The sequence below is a fragment of the Oryctolagus cuniculus genome, chromosome 7 (genome assembly GCF_964237555.1).
Source record: "Oryctolagus cuniculus chromosome 7, mOryCun1.1, whole genome shotgun sequence".
In the NCBI taxonomy this organism is placed as follows: Eukaryota; Metazoa; Chordata; class Mammalia; order Lagomorpha; family Leporidae; genus Oryctolagus; species Oryctolagus cuniculus.
The window spans coordinates 35,977,618-35,994,832 of NC_091438.1; the positions used below are offsets into that span (position 1 = coordinate 35,977,618).

The 17,215-nt window shown below is 44.5% G+C and overlaps 1 protein-coding gene across 10 annotated transcripts in view; it reads right to left on the reverse strand.

Moving 5' to 3' along the window:
• The window catches only part of DDR2 (discoidin domain receptor tyrosine kinase 2), a 175,378-nt gene that overhangs the window by 66,525 nt on the left and 91,638 nt on the right, over positions 1-17,215 (reverse strand). For all 10 annotated transcript variants that reach the window (XM_017345723.2, XM_017345728.3, XM_070077433.1 and 7 more), the window contains one exon: positions 874-1,000. In XM_017345723.2, the coding sequence (XP_017201212.1) occupies positions 874-1,000 (127 nt within the window). The remainder of the gene's footprint in view (positions 1-873; positions 1,001-17,215) is intronic.

Sequence of the window (17,215 nt, forward strand, 5' to 3'; positions counted from 1 at the left end):
AAAAAAAAGCATTAAAAATGCTTACATGTTCCTGCTTCTGCTCTTGCTCCTGTGCATTTTCCATGCAAACGTACCCAGACTAGCTTGATGAAGGATGAAACAACACAGCCAAGTTGCCCCAGTCATCAGAGCCAAGGCCATCCTAGATGACCCAACAGTCTATTCACAGATAGGTTAATGAACCACAACATACCAGAGAACAGTCTGACCAAACGCAGCCTAAACCTCCAAGCTCATGAGGGAACATAAATAGCCATTTTAAGGCACGAACTATGAATAGGTTGTTAGGCGGAAGCATTGTGTAATAGACAGAATATAATTGTATATTTTAATTTGAAATTTAAAATAAATATAATGCACAATAATGAGAATGCAAACAAATTGGCTTAAAATATTCCTCTCACACATCTATTTTAAGCATGATCACACCCTGCAGGAAAAAGAGCCTACACGAGAGCCCACAGGACCAGGGTCCCAAAAGCACAATAGGACGCCCAACTAAAATCCAGACCTGAGCAAACCAGAAAGAAACTGAGAAGCCAACCTGCAGAAGATTTCTGAGAATCTAGAAATCCTCTTCTCTTTTTCCCTGAATAGGATGAAGAAAATGGCTGTTTCTTTCACTTCCCATTCTTAAAAGTCACCCTCCAGCTCCAGCCTACTCTGTATCAGAAAAGCTTTCCCATTAATTAACATGTTGTATACAAAGAGAAAATATGTTCGCTTCTGTTCTTGGTTAGGCCATTTTCATCATGGAAGGAAACAAAAATTTGCTTAGGGATCGCTCTGGCAGGGCTTTTCCCACGATGAACATGGATGGGCTTGAACGTTCCGTTGGTCTTCTAGCATATAAATGCGCAACAACCGTGTTACCTGGGTTAACCTGAGCTTGTGCAGAACTCAAGAGGGGCAGCAGCAGGAGCAGCCTCAAGGGCATTCTGGGAACCAGCCTCATCTCAGAGGACGGTGTTGGAACTGGAGCCTGCAGCCAACCAGCAATCTAAGAAATCAGGAAGAGAAGAAGAAGAAATGAGTGAGGCAGATACCACTAACAGAAATGAACATGATTTTCACAGTTACTCTCAGGTCTTCACAAGCGTTTAGGATTCACATTCCAAATCATAGACATCAGAAGTTGAACGGTACATCCAACAATCACATAATTTAAGAACTCTTGAACTCAATTAGATCTTCTACTAATGGGATTAAAATTAGCAAAATGGGCTGGCGCCGTGGCTCACTAGGCTAATCCTCTGCCTGCGGCGCCAGCACACGGGGTTCTAGTCCCGGTCAGGGCACTGGATTCTGTCCCGGTTGCTCCTCTTCCAGTCCAGCTCTCTGCTGTGGCCAGGGAGTGCAGTGGAGGATGGCCCAAGTGCTTGGGCCCTGCACCAGCGTGGGAGACCAGGAAAAGCACCTGGCTCCTGCCTTCAGATCAGCGCAGTGCGCCGGCTGTAACACACCGGCCATAGTGGCCACTTGGGGGATGAACCAACGTAAAAAGGAAGACCTTTCTCTCTGCCTCTCTCTCTCTCACTGTCTAACTCTGCCTGTCAAAAAAAAAAAAAAAAGAATAAGAAAGAAAAAAAATTAGCAAAATGTTAGTTGACGAAGTTTTACTAAAATAAATACCCAAATGGTAAATAGTGGCAAAATAAAATTTATGTTTATGATGTCAATTGATTTTTTATAATTTTGATATTGATCCTAATGTTGAACCACAAAAACATCCATTAATTTTAATATTTTGTCTTTCAATATATGTGCTTGATATTTATCCTGATTTGTTGACTCTGGAGTTATGCCTAGGATTCTGTATTTTCTTAAGTTTCCCCAGAATGATTTATGTGCTGGTGGATTAGATTTGGAGATATTATGGGTATGAGCTCATGTTTAGGTTAATAAAGATACAGGTCATCACACATGAAAATATTTATAGGTATATGTATAGATGTGGGTTAGCACATACACATGTGTCTCCTTAATTTATCAGCTCAGAGGGTCTAGAAACAAGGATATCCCAGTAGCAACAAGCAAATCTACTTCCCAGATGTTGGATTTTAATACTATTTTAAAACAAAAGGAATTATTTCCCTTAAAAACTTGGCTGATTCTAAGACTGGAACAGGAAATACACAAAATGTGCCTGGAGTATCTTTTCATGCCAGAAACTGTGAAAGTGTACAGACACCAAAATGATGGGGAGAAGTCAAACGGACACAAAAATGATGTGGGAGTAAGCTGAAAGTCTTTCCAATGGCAAAGTTAGAACAGTGGGAGCAACAGAATGAATAAAGAAGTATTGGATTGGGGACCGGCACTGTGGCACAGTAGCCTAAGCCTCCGCCTATGGTGCTGGCATCCCATACAGGTACCAGTTTATGTCCTGGCTGCTCCTCTTGTAATCCAGTTCCCTGCTATGGCCTGGGAAAGCAGTAAAAGATGGCCCACATGCTTGGGCTCCTGCACCTGCATGGGAGACCTGCTAGAAGCTCCTGGCTTTGGTTCAGCTTAACTCTAGTGGTTGTGGCCATTTTGGGTATGAACCAGTGGATGGAAGATCTCTCTCTGTCTCTCCCTCTCTCTTTCTCTGTGACTCTGCCTCTCAAATAAATAAATAAAATCTTAAAAAAAAGAAGCATTGGATTATAATCCAGTAACAAATGTCCATGAGTTCATGCTGATGTAAACAAATAATTGAATAAAAAAGTGGAAGAGAATAAACACAACACTCATGCGAAAGATTCCCAGTAACTCTGTAGTTCATTGGCTCCTTTCAACTTAAGAGTAAGCAGCACATAGTATGTTTCTTCCAGAGTATAGTGTAGAAGTGGTAAAAGAAAAAGAGGAACTTTTCAGTGGAAAAAGCTGACAAACCTCAAGCGAGGCAATCAGGATTCACATCAACACTGATAAGTCAGACTGATAGGAGGTGCCCTTGATATGATGTGATGAGAATGGCACTTTACCTCTGTGGTCCTCCTCCCAAAAAACTCATTACCTCAACCTACTCATGAGGAAAATATTGGACAAGTCCCTATTAAGGGTAATGCTACAAAATTCCTGACAAACAAATCTCAAAACTGTCAAGGTCATCAAAAACAAGAAAGTCTGCAAAGCTATCACAGCTAAGGGAGCCTAAGGCAATGAGATGACTAAATGTAATATGAGATCTTGGATGAGATCCTTGACTAGAAAAAGGACATTAGGGGAAAACTGAGGAAGTCATAATAAAGTAGGAACTTTAGTTAATAATAATGTATCTACATCAGCTCATTCACTTTGACAAATGTACTCTACCAACATGTTAATAACAGGGGTAACTGGGAGTGGTATATGGAATTCTACATATTCTCTTCTGATGATTCTACAAACAAAATTGTTCTAGAATTCAAAGTTTATTAAAAATAAAATTTCCTCTAGGTAAAACTGGTAATCAGCCAAGTATGAGACCTACTGTTAGAAACAGTAAGCAACAGAAGGTTAAAATTGAGAAGAAATATCTTGAAGTTGGAGTGATTGGGAAAGTTATGTGGACAAATCAGCATCCGATCAGGTTCCTGAAGGATGGGAAAGATTTTGGTGGGCAGAAATGAGGATGAAATAAGTTAGAGGATGACATGGTAAAAGTACTATTTAAGGAAACAGGAGCTTTCTGTCTTGGTTTCTAAGAAATATAATGTTGATCCACCCTAAGCAGCTTTTTAAAAAGTCATATTTAGGGCCGGCGCCGTGGCTCACTTGGCTAATCCTCTGCCTGCAGCGCTAGCACCCTGGGGTTCTAGTCCCGGTTGGGGTGCCGGATTCTGTCCCGGTTGCTCCTCTTCCAGTCCAGCTCTCTGCTGTGGCCCGGGAGGGCAGTGGAGGATGGCCCAAGTGCTTGGGCCCTGCATCCACATGGGAGACCAGGAGGAAGCACCTGACTCCTGGCTCGGATCGGTGCAGCGCTGGCCGTGGCAGCCATTTGGGGAATGAACCAACGGAAAGGAAGACCTTTCTCTCTCTCTCTCTCTCTCTCTCTCTCTGTCTAAATCTGCCTGTCAAAAAATAAAAAATAAAAAAAGTCATATTTAGATAGTTTTGCCTGATGAGGATGGAGCCAAAGCAAATCAAATACAGAAAACAAAAATGGTCCCACAGTGGGAGTCAGGAATGGGTGATACATAGTGATGAGCATGGTTTCATGGCATATTGCATGGGATGAAATACTTGTCCCCATGTACGTAGTCACTCAGTGGCAGCAGGAATGTTGTGCTTCCATCAGTGAGTCTCCAAGCAAACATGCCAAGAAAAAGACACACATAGGCAGGCCTCAGAGACTTTGGTCTTGGCCATGGTCTAGCACTAGCTCATAAGCAAGAACCAGAATGTCCGGCCACAAAGACCTAAGCTCCTCATGAACAGCCACTCAGTAAGTATGGAGACCCAGGACTGCCTTGTCTAGCCACCCTTCCCAGTCTTCTACAGAAGAGCCTGCTGTTCTTTCTCTCATGGCACCTTCCAAATGGGTTGCCAGTCTTACCATCCTCCCTTCCGTAACCTTCTGCAACAAGGAGTGTCTGCTATATCTCATTCACTTCCCTTCACCAAAACACATGTTGAATTCACCGCTATTAGATCCTCCCTAACATTGTGATACAATTACTCATTTAATCATTAGCTTCAAAATGACTCATTCTCATATTGCCAGACTTATACTTTATATCTTGTGCTAAGTCAGTGTTCAAAAATGGTTTTCATTGAAATAAGCAAAACTTACTAGATGTTCAAAAAATGGTGACTAATTTCCTTCTCGAAGCTATTGTTTGGTTTCAAGCTGTGAATCTGCAAAACCAGTTGTTGTCTATCCTGTTTAAAAATTAGGATAACCAACAGCTAAAAACACAGCTGGACTTTAACACACATAGAAGTGCTGTGCCTATACCACACATATCTAACTTGTGCCATGTGGGTGATCCTGTACTTGGCAGGGTGTCTGCCTGCCCTGCCCAAGCAGGAGGTTAGTCTGATTACTGGCAGGTGGCAGGAGCCCCAGGCATATTTCCCTCAACCCCCGCCTTCTTCCAATCAGGTAAACTGCTTCCAGGTATGGCCCAGGTCTACCTGGAAAGCTACATGACCTTCAAGCTGATTGGAGAAGCATAGTGGACCCAATATCGGCTCTATGCTATAGATTTAGTGTTGCCCTGAATTAGTTTCATCCCTTCTGCCTGCCCTTTAAAAGGTGTGCTTGCTTGTCAATGAAGTGGACATGTTCACTGAAACTTGTCTCTGGTGCTTCTTGTTGAAGAAAACCATCGCCCCACCGTGCCAACAGTGCGTGGGCCTCGAGGGATGAGCCTGCAGTGCCAGGGACGAGCTTATGTAACATTCATAACTAACCCAGTGAGTTTGTTTTCACCAAGAAAGTAGCTGAAGAGGAACAGATTAAAACAGATTAGGTTACACAGTTGAAAGATAACAAAACTCAGATGGGAACCTAGTGTTTGTATTACTTAAAAAATCTATGTGGGTTTTCCTTTGATAATTGTTTATAGCCCTTGCCTATATTCCCCTAAACTATGCATGGTCTTTTAACTTGTTGAGGTCTTTAGTTAGTGGAGCATCAACCTTTTGACTATAATGTAAATTGAAAATATGTTATCTCAAAAATTAACAAGGAAAGAGAAGAAGAAAGAAAGAAATAGGAAAAGGGGAAGGAAGAATGGAAGAAAGGGGGAGGGAGGGAGGAAAGTATCATTATATTCTTAGACTTGTATATACTAAACACATAGAATCTGTTCTCTTTGCATTAATATCACGTTAACATGTGAATTCATTAGAACTGTGTTGTAGTAATTGTCCTGCATTTGTGGTGACCTTATTAATGTATTAGTAAATTCCTAAGGATAAATAAATAATTTTTTTAAATCCATGTGGAATTTTTGTGGCAGTCACTATTAATTTTTAAGATTTATTTATTTATTTGAAAGGCAGAGTTACAGAGAGGCAGAGGCAAAGAGAGAGAGAGAGAGGTCTTCCACCCTCTGGTTTACTCCCCAAATAGCTGCAATGGCTGGAGCTGAGCCAGCAAAAAGCCAGGAGCCAGGAGCTTCCTTGCATCTCCTGCATGGGTGCAGGGGCCCAAGGACTTGGGTCATCTTCCATTGCTTTCCCAGGCACATCAGCAGGGAGCTGGATTGGAAGAGAACCGGTGCTCATATGGGATGCCAGCACTGCAGGCAGCAGCTTTACCTGCTATGCCACAGCACCAGCCCCCATTATTAATTTTTGTTTGCGATTACACAATACTAGCCTTTGATTTGGCTTCTGCCTACCTTACAAGGCTACTCTCCTGGCCAAACGTCCCTCTTCTTTCCTTTCTTTCCTCCATTTTCATCAGCCTAAGGACCTCTGTCAAGAAATTTCTTACCTCTCTTTGTCTAGTTCAACTGTCCATTCAATGACCTCTTCCCCTGTGAAATATTATCTGATCCCCTCTTGACTGTCACATGCAGTAAAATTCTTATAATTTTTCTGTCTAGAAATGATCATAGTTCATAATGCCTCTCCCATTAGTGCCATATTTGTTTCACTTACTATTGTATTCTCAACACCTGTGAGCACACCCAATAACTATTTGCAGAACTACATTTTCAGTGATTATATTTCAACATTCCAAATTCCATCTGCTAAAAGGAAGTATCCTGAAGTTGGTAACAAGCAGACATCACCCTTTTCTTTCTCTGGAAATGAGTCTTTCTAAGGGTTTAATATTTAAAGAAACAGGACATGAGAACAGAACCCAAAAGTACACGAGGAAGCCCATCAAAGAACTGGGAAGGCTCTTCTCTTCCCACTTGTTTGGTTAATAGTACAAATTCCTTTGACAAACAACTTATTTGAGACTTAGAAAATAAAACTGGAAATGTAAATACTCCAGTCAAGTCATTGACCTTCATTCATTCAGCAACTATGTTGGAAATACCTATTACAGGTGATTACAGGTGCTATTACAGGTGATAACTACATCAGCTAAAAAGGCAGAGAGGGTTCCTGTCATCATGGAGCTTATAATGTACAAGAAAATAAATAAGGCCTTTAAGAGAAACACGCATGGTGAGAAAAGTCAAAGAGAGGAATGTGAAAGAGAATGAATAAGAGCTATTCTAGGTAAGGCAGCTAGCAAAGACTTTCTGAGTATGCACAAGGCACAGAAATAGATGAACAGAATAATGAAGAGAATGGGGCAACTCAGAAAAGACTCACAGTAAATGGGAATTTCCTACAGGATAAAAAGAGGCATTTAAAATCAGTGGAGAAGTTTCAGATAGTTCAATAGTTTTTTCAAAAATAAAGATATATTTATACTGCATCCAAAAATAAGTATCCTATAGAGTAGAAAGGCTGAACCTCTGCCTGCAGCACCGGCATCCCATTTGGGTGCTGGTTTGTGCCCTGGCTGCTCCACTTCCTATCCAGCTCTCTGCTGTGGCCTGAGAAAGCAGTGGAAGGTGGCCCAAGTCCTTGGGCCCCGGCAGACCGTGTAGGAGAACTGGAAGAAGCTCCTGGCTCCTGGCTTCAGATGAGCCCAGCTCCGGACACTGTGGTAATTTGGGGAGTGAACCAGAGGGTGGAAGACCCTTCTCTCTGTTTCTCCCTCTCTCTGGCTTTAACCCTACCTCTCAAATAAATAAATAAAATCTATTTTAAAAGGTATCTGTCGCTCCCCCTCTTCGTGGAGGAACGACACTAAGCCCTGCCTAGGCTTCATATCCGAGTCACGGCACCATTATGTCGCTCCCCCCTCTTCATGGAGGAACGACACAGGACCCTGCGCTGTTCTTTCGTCTGCTCGGCCCTCCCCGGGTTTGCTGCTGGTTCTTCCCGGGTTGGCTACCGTCCCTTCCACCTCCGTGGAAGGGCGGCTCCCCCTGCCACATTCCCCACTTCCGCAGGGGAGCGGCACACCGCCGGCTGGCTCTCTCGGGGGCTGCACAGGTGTTCCCCTTAGATGTTCCCCTTAGATGTTCCTGGTGCATGCCGTCTCTCTCCTCCTTTATAGTCCTCCTCTGCCAATCCCAACTCGGCTGCCCACACGCCGAGTACGCTGCTCTCCTCCGATCAGGAGCAAGTCCTACAGTTTATTGGTTGAACTGGAGGCAGCTGTGTAGAAGCTGTTTTCTTCTCTCCCAGCGCCATATTGTGGGAGAGCAGGTGCATAGAATAAGTCTTAATTCCAGTAACAGTCTAGTCCGAGCTGCTCCCCACAGGTATCTCAAAGTATAATGATAGAAGTGTTTTAAGAAAATGCAGGATAACTCATTATGAGTGAAAGATAAGTAAGGCATGCATAAAAAATGTGTGGAGAGCAAAATCTGTAAATAAAAAAGATAATGAATCTTTTTATCAAAACCCAAAACTTGAGACAAAAGACATCATAAACTTAGCAGCTAAGCAATAGACTAAGATAAATATTTGAAACTGTACAACAAAATAACTTCTGGTATAGATAATCTCTATAAATAACTTTTTTAGAAGCTATTAGAAAAATGGGCCAAGTAGATAAAAAAATATCATTGGAGGAGACAATGTAATGCCAGTAGACATTTAAAGGCATCCAACCTTACTAGTAATCTGAAACACAAACACTGAAGTGTTAGCTGAATCCCAACTTTACTCAGTACATTGGCAAAAGCTTTAAGTATGATTATATGAAATTTGGCAATAATATGAGGAAATTCATATTACCATGCTCTGACATTGGGTGTATACACAGAGGAGAATTTACATTAAAAGTGCATATGCCCTATGATCCATATATTCTACTAATTATTTACCTGAGAGAAATACTAATATATGTGGCTAGTGAGGCATGAACAAAGAAGTTGCTTGCAATATATTTTTTAAATAACAAATATTTTTATGGGATTGGCATTTAACACCCCTTGGGAAACCTATATCCCACACCGGAGTATCTGGATCTGAGTCTTTGCTTTGCTCTCAATTCCAGATTCCTACTAATGTGCACTCTGGCAATCAGCAAATCATGGTTCAAGTAGTTCTGTCCCTTAAACACACTGTATATTGTTAAGGATAGGCACACACACACACACACTTACATACACAAAAATATCTGAGAGGTGGTAAACAATACTGATGGCCATGTTTAATCCAGAGAGAGTTGGGAGATGGATTGCAGGTTTTGGCAGAGGAAATTGCCAAGGATGATCAAAAGGAGGTTTTAACCTTATTTGTAATGTTATGTTTTTAACAACAAAATGTGTTCCTTGTTAACGTCATATTAGCTTTTCTGACAAAAAGAAAAGATTTTTCCTGGAGGCAGACTATCATAATCCCAAGGGTGCTTTCCAACCAACCATGCATGGCCGAGGGTAGGAGATGTGGATAGGACATGTTCTATTAGACTTTAAGAATCACTGTGGCATTGAGAGACACTCCTCACTAGTATATCTTGCATGTGAATAGTGTGGAAGCAGGAAACAGTGAATTATTGCTTATATCACTCTTTTGTAGGACTTTGCACCACGCTGGTTACTTACAAATGAATTGAATTATTGAGCCTCACAGACTCCTCTGAAGTCCAATTACCATCTCTTTTTTATCAAATAGGAACGTAAAGCCCTAAGTCACTTCGCCTGGTCAAAGTTGTCGGGAGATCAGTAAGTAAAAATGAAAGGCCAGGCAGATGAGAGTGTGGCAGCCACCACTAGAAATGACCAGCTCCCCCGCAATGAGGAAAAAAAGCAAAACCTGGGAGGGCAAACTTCAAACAAATTATCCCTGTAGTTAGATGAGTTTCAGACAGTCTCTCTGAAGCACATGTGGTTCACACGCGTATGGTCTGGGAGCAACATCCAGCCCTCGGTTCCTGTTGGAAGGGCAGCCCTCGAGCGGTGCAAATCACAAACCCAACTGCAGTGTCTGTTGTTTTCCTACACAAAGAATGCACTTGACAGATGACAGGTGATAGATGAGATGGACAGGTGTATACATACCTAGGCCACATCGTGAGAAAGAGAAATGCCTTTATACATGTAACTATAACAACTGTATTTATTTGGGAAAGTTGTCCCGTCTTTCTCACTCTTGTGATAACAACAGAAAGCAGAGCAGGCAGCCCCCAAACAGAAAGTTCAAGTACTTCTGTTCTTCCCAAGCCTCTTAGGAGTGACTGTAACTCACATGGTACAGCTGTCTGTTTTCCAAGTCTGAACTAACGAACATTATCTTTTGCTCTGAGAGGCATATCTCACTTTAAGAAATCTCTGAACTTAACGAAGTCATAAATCATGAAATGTTTATCCACATTACAGAATAGTTCTTTGCAAAAGGATTCAATGCTGGACAACTTTGAATAACAAATCCCACACAGTACACTTAAAATAACATTCAGTATATGAGAATATTCTATCTGCTTACCAAACTCATAAATTATTGAGTGAGCAGCCACATTACAAAATAACTCTTCACTTTACTAAAAGATCCTACGCTTGGAACCTTGGAATAGCAAATCTTTTCAGTATATTCAAAATATGATTCAATATAGCAAAATCCAACTTTATACCCAATGTTTCAGGAACACAGCCCATGCACAAAATAGGGCATGTTTGATCTGGCAGGTGGTCATTCTTCCCACACAGTCCATCCTCCCAGGTCTCAGTGCTAGGGACAACCTGACCTTAACTTTGATGTAGAAGAAAATTCACAAATTTTCTTCATGGATCTTGACAATCAGCCTGCAACAGGTGCCAGAGAGGAGGAAGTGCTGGCCCTCCTAAAAAACCAGCTATGGCCAGTAGCCCGAGGCCTTCACCCAAACATAGATGAGTCTTTCCTGTAGGAAAGGCTAGAGCTTGAGGGGAAATGAGATAAAGGAACTTGGCCGGCACAGCGGCTCACTAGGCTAATCCTCCGCCTGTGGCGCTGGCACACCGGGTTCTAGTCCCTGTTGGGGCACCGGATTCTGTCCCGGTTGCTCCTCTTCCAGTCCAGCTCTCTGCTGTGGCCCGGAAAGGCAGTGGAGGATGGCCCAAGTGCTTGGGCCCTGCACCCGCATGGAAAACCAGGAGGAAGCACTTGGCTCTTGGCTTTGGATCGGCGCAGCACACCAGCCGTAGTGACCACTGGGGGATGAACCAACGGAAGGAAGACCTTTCTCTCTGTCTCTCTCTCTCTCTCACTGTCTAACTCTGCCTGTCAAAAAAAAAAAAAAAAAAAAAAAAAGGAACTTGTGTCCAGTTGGAGCAGGTACACCATGTGTGAGTGCATGATGGTGTGTGGTACTAACACTTGTGGGTGTTGAAGATCAGGATTTGGTGAGGAAAAGCAAACACACGTGTTTTAGAACCATATAGTTCATTAGGGCCATTCACAGCACTCAAAACTTGTTTTCCTCTCTCCTGAGTCATTTTCATTTCACATTCAACAATCTTTGGAGTATTTCATACTCAGCAGACAAATATGCAGAAATGATCTTGATTTTGGCAGTAGATTGTTACCCACCCACCCCCACACAAAACAGAGCTGTCCCAAACATACACATGTTTTATTTTGATTTCTGAGGATTTGTTGAAGTCTCCCTCATTCCCAACTTTCCTCTGAACGTCCTATCCTTGCATTTCACAAAATGCAGCCAGACGGTGTTGAGCCAAAGGCCCAGAATGGCCCACGCCATTAAGTGCTGGAGCACGTAGACTGCAGCCCAGATGGCGTGGAGTGACCCACACAGATTAGGGTGTGATACAGTCACAAGCTCTGCCTCTGCCTTTGTTAGAAGAGCATTTTGCTGCCCTCAACCTCAGTCTTTTCATCTGTAAAATGGAGGCAACTAGAATTTGGAAAAGAGATGAAGCAAAGAAAGAGCTGATAGCTGTCCCATCCTCCCCCTCTCCTAGGAAGGGGATGGGATGCTGAGGAAAGTCAATGTCACAGAAGTCATCCCCCTCACAAAGGCAAAATGGAGTCCCAGGACATTGCCTGTGTAACATCATTCACTGATTTTCCTTTCTATATTATACACACTAGGAACGTCACATCTGATGTCTTCATGTCATTGCTGGGAAGAAGACAGAGAGTAAAGACAAAGAGAAGGCAGAGCCATTTCCCAACACAGGGTGTGCCAGGAGCATCCCATGGCCTGCTAAAACCCTGGGCAGGGCATCCCACCTTGTTGAGCTCAAGCAATCCCTGGATCTTCATTTGGACCTTTCACCCCCACCTCTGACTTCCCAATAGCTGCAGAGTATTCTGCACATGGACAGCTTTCCTACTTGCCTCTCTCATTTGCCTCCTTGTACCCCAGGCTCTTCCATCCCCTGCAGCCTGTGCTGATGAGCAGAGGGCTCCTTCCACATTGTGGGCCCCAGGAGGTCAGCAAGAAGGGCTGTAGTCATAGGGTGTGGGAGGTGACCAAAGGAACATGCTAGTCTTTGACATCATCAAGCCACAGGAGTGAAAGCTTGAGGGGCTGGTCAGAGGTAGGCCCAGGCCTCTGGTCATCTAGTCTACCCTCACTCTCTTTTCACACTGCTGCCCGTGGCCCAAACATTCAGAACCACGTGCATTGCTTTAGGAGCTGCCTATCTCAGCTAACTGGTTTTCTTTAAGCCAGACTAAAGCTACCTGGAAAATCTGAATGGTGGTTTCCAAAGGTGTCCCCAAGTTTTGTACACTCTCCCAGAGAGAACTAGCATCTCATTCCCTCCACTGTAGGCTTCCCAGACTCCATCTGTAGCAAAATGAATGCAGTGAAAATGACAGCTATGAAACTTCAGAGGCTAAGGTCCTAGATGGCAGTGCACACTTTTGCCTGACTCGCTCTCTTTTGGATAGTTGCCCTGGAAACACAGCCACCATACTTGAAGGAGCCCAGGCCACCACACAGAGAAGTCCTGTGTATGTGTTCTTGCCTGTAGTCCAAGCTGAGGTCCCTGCAGATAGCAAACTCAACTTTCAGGCTTGTGAGTAAGGACACCTCCAAGGTGATTCCAGCCCCAGTCCTCTCATCCTGTAACTGCATGGGAGTCCCTCAACAGCTAAGCCAAGCCAAGTGACCTTGGAAGCATGAAAGATTGTAATTATAGGGACTGTTGTTGTTTCAAGTCACTAAGTCTTGAGATGATTGATTGTATGGCAAATATATATATAGCTGGAACATGTTTTTTGAATATAATACCTATGAATTGGCTTTTGAACATTGCCTGGCTTTTACTCAAATCTGTCCACTGCTTCAGAACCAAGAATGAGAATTTAGGCCAACTGGTAAATGGGACAATGGGAAACAATGGCAAGCAAGGGATACCTCTCTTTCCTTAACCTCAGAAGTGAGTCTGAAGACAAACTCACCTGCAAGGTATAAGTAAGCATAAGATGCCCTGCATTTGGGGGCTCAGGGGTACACTGAAGCTGTGCTTCCTACCTCCCCAGCTGTTCCTTCTGACTCACATTGTCTAAAGCCACACTTGCTGGGCCTAAGTCCTATCTCCACCTCATACCCACTGTGGGCACTGGAGCACACATCTGAACTTAGCCACCTACCCTTTAGAAAGGTTGTGAAGATACACGCACACAAATGCCTGGCTCATAAATGTTACTGCTTATTTGTATTTCTATGTACTTTTACTGTGTAGGCATTGTCTCCTCAGTAAGTTTGCCAGTTGCAGGCCAAAAAAAAAAAAAAAATGCCTTTCACTGCCATATGTTAATTGTGATATCACGCAATACCTGCTCAAAGATAACCTGTAGGTTGTCTGAGGGATTATTTCAATGGTAAGAAACTAAGCAAGAACAACAATGCAGACTCCTTGCCTTGGACCAGCAAACTAAGCTTTGCTGGGTGCATCCTATGAGTGGTGCTGCCTCTGGGGAAAATGGTCTGGACTTTGGCAGTCATGAAAGGCTCCTGTGCTTAACTGTGAACCAACCCAGCAAAAGTCAACCCAGGACAGAAGAGAACTGGGCGGTGGCCACACTTGTGGGGACAGCAATGTGATCTCGCTGCCTGATCCAGGGCTGTTCTCTGGGCGTATGAGAGTGCACACACCCCTACCATCTTCCAATCCAGCCGCCCAAAGCCACAGGGGCCAAGAGCTTGTTTGGGCTGTGCCTTCTCCATCGGAACCGCCCTGCTCTCGGGGCCGGGCTGCTTTTTTTTTTTTTTTTTTTTGACAGGCAGAGCGGACAGTGAGAGAGAGAGAGACAGAGAAAAAGGTCTTCCTTTGCCATTGGTTCACCCTTCAATGGCCACCGCGGCCAGCGCGCTGCAGCCGGCACAACACGCTGATCCAAAGGCAGGAGCCAGGTGCTTCTCCTGGTCTCCCATGGGGTGCAGGGCCCAAGCACTTGGGCCATCCTCCACTGCACTCCCTGGCCACAGAAGAGAGCTGGCCTGGAAGAGGGGCAACCGGGACAGAATCCGGCGCCCCGACCGAGACTAGAACCCGGTGTGCCGGCGCCACAAGGCGGAGGATTAGCCTAGTGAGCCACGGCGCCGGCCCAGGCTGCTTCTTAAGGATACATGAATCCTCGGGCTGCAACACGGACTCGAAGCATCCCCAAGATGATGAAATAAAATCTCACCCTGCCATGGGAAACACTCTTGAACCCAGAAAAGAGTATATATGTGAAGCCAAGGAACCCTGCTTCCTGACCCTCCTGGAACCCAAATCCCCAGGCACCAGCCAGGGTCTGTCTTTTGTCAGAGCATTAATCTAAGTGTCCTTCCTGTAAGGTGGTCAGGACCCAGGTATCAGGGCAAGCCCAGGTGCTTCTGCCACCAAGAGATAACAGAGCTCCCACCTTCTCTGAGACTATTAGCTGAAGGAGACAACCCTTCAGCCCTTAATTCTTCACAACCGTATTCTGTAGCCATCACTTCGGAAAAGTCAGAGGTCAGGCACTTCCAAAACAACCAAATGCCACAGTCTCTGAGGTCAGCAACACTTTCCTGTAGATCTAGAAAGTGTTTTAAAGTAGAACATAGTGCCACTGCTAAAATTAAATGAGATGTTGTATATAAAGGATCTGTGCCGTAGTTCCTGTTAGATGGTATTTATTTGCATCTGATTACGAGTAATCCTATCGGAGATGCTTGAGACCGGAAGTGTCTGGGATTTGGGGATTTTTCCTAGTTGGGGATATTTATATGTGTACAATGAGACATCTTGGAGATGGGACCCAAGTCTAAGCTTGAGATTCATTCATGTTATACATATACCTTGTATACATAACCCCAGCATGATTTTATACAATATTTTAATAATTTTATACACAAAACAGTTTTGTGATGTGGAATTTTCCATTTGTGGCATTATGCTGGCCCTTCAAAAATGTTGTATTTGGAGAATTTTGGATTTGGGATTTTAGGATTAGGGAGACTCAACCTGTGTTAATAGTGGTATTATTAATGGAATGGTGCATAGGAAAGAAATAAAGATCATAAATCAAGGTGGTAATTATATATTGGGCCTCTGTTGTGAGCCCAGAACAGGTTGAGTCACCTGGGAGCAATACAACGAAAATAGTGTGTTTGTCCTTGTCAGGAGGAGATTTACGTGCCTGGCATATGTAAACACATAGAATAACAAAGACGACAGTGGTGGAGCACGTTGAGGCCAGGCCATGGCTGCAAAGATGACACACAGAGCCAGAGCCATCTACATGGGCTGGGATCAATAGAGGACTTTAAGAACCATCATGAAGTGAAACTATAAAAAGAACAAATTGTGGAAGTTGCAAAGTTTCAACATCCTGGCCAATAAAAGAGGTAAAAGGCTCAAGGAGGTGAGAGGGAGGGAGGGAGAGAAAGAAAGAGAGGGAGAAGAGGAGAGGAAGAGGAGGAGAGGGAGAGGGGAAGAGGGAGAAGAGGAGAGGTAGAGGGAGAGGAGGAGAGGGAGAGAGAGAGGAGGAGAGGAAGAGGGAGAGGAGGAGAGGGGGAGAGGGAGAGGAGAAGAGGGAGAGGAGAGGGAGAGGGGGAGAGGGAGAGGAGAAGAGGTAGAGGAGAGGGAGAGGAGGAGAGGGAGAGGGGAGAGTGTTGAATTCTGAACTAACCAGCTGGGGCCGGCGCCGTGGCTCACTTGGTTAATCCTCCGCCTGTGGCGCCGGCATCCCATATGGGTGCTGGGTTCTAGTCCCAGTTGCTCCTCTTCCAGTCGAGCTCTCTGTTGTGGCCCGAGAAGGCAGTGGAGGATGGCCCAAGTGCTTGGGCCCCTGCACCCGCATGGAGACCAGGAGGAAGCACCTGGCTCCCGGCTTCGGATCAGCGCAGCACGCTGGCTGTACAGGCCATTTGGGGGGTGAACCAACAGAAGGAAGACCTTTCTCTCTGTTTCTCTCTCACTGTCTAACTCTGCCTGTCTAAATAAATAAATAAATAAATAAAAGAACTAACCAGCTTATTCTCCATTCCTCTTAGCTATGACACCTGTAGACCTTCTCAAGGAACCAGGAAGCCTTCTAAGGCTCAAAAGTCTTAGCAAAATCAAGCAGTATAAGAACACAGAGCAGAGATTCCAAATTCAATATGCCCAGGGCAAAGTCAAAGAGGATGTGTCATGCGCCTATTGTCCTGAGGACACGCGGACACTAACACTGAAGACTCACTAGCCCTGCTGCCTTGGAAGAATATGACCAAGGAGTCCTGCCTGAATCCCAGAGTCCGGACAGCCTCACCGAGCAGCCGAGTTAGGATCAGGTGTTGGGGATTCCTTTCCTGATCCCTACTCCTTCCTGCAAACAAGTTCCTCCCTTCACACCTGTAAACTTCTGCAGGCCTGGCCAAACCAGGAACATCATTGACCAAGGGAAATTCAGCCTCTAACTCTTTCCATTTCGTGCTCCCTTCCAGTTGCTGGCAGACATTCCCTTTGCTGTTACTTCAACTGGCAGCCTCTGAACCAAGCAAGGCTGAAAATACAACTTTGTGTAAGGTGACTGAGCATCTGCAGCCTCCATCTCCAATCAGAAAGCTTCCTCTGAGTCAACAGTGCCTGGCGCTTACCCTTCATATGTAAAGAGCCCCCCTCTCTCCAGCCTGCCAGGCCCATTCCTCTCCACTTCCTAGCTTAGTGCACAGATGCCACATTGCCAAGAGCTAAGCATGAGACCAAGGGCCTGCCCGTGCTGGCCCCACAGGCCTCTCTGACTCAGTCTCTGAGTGCTATTGTTCTGGCTGAATCTCCTCTCAGCTGCACCTCTCCTGCAGAAAGACTCACAC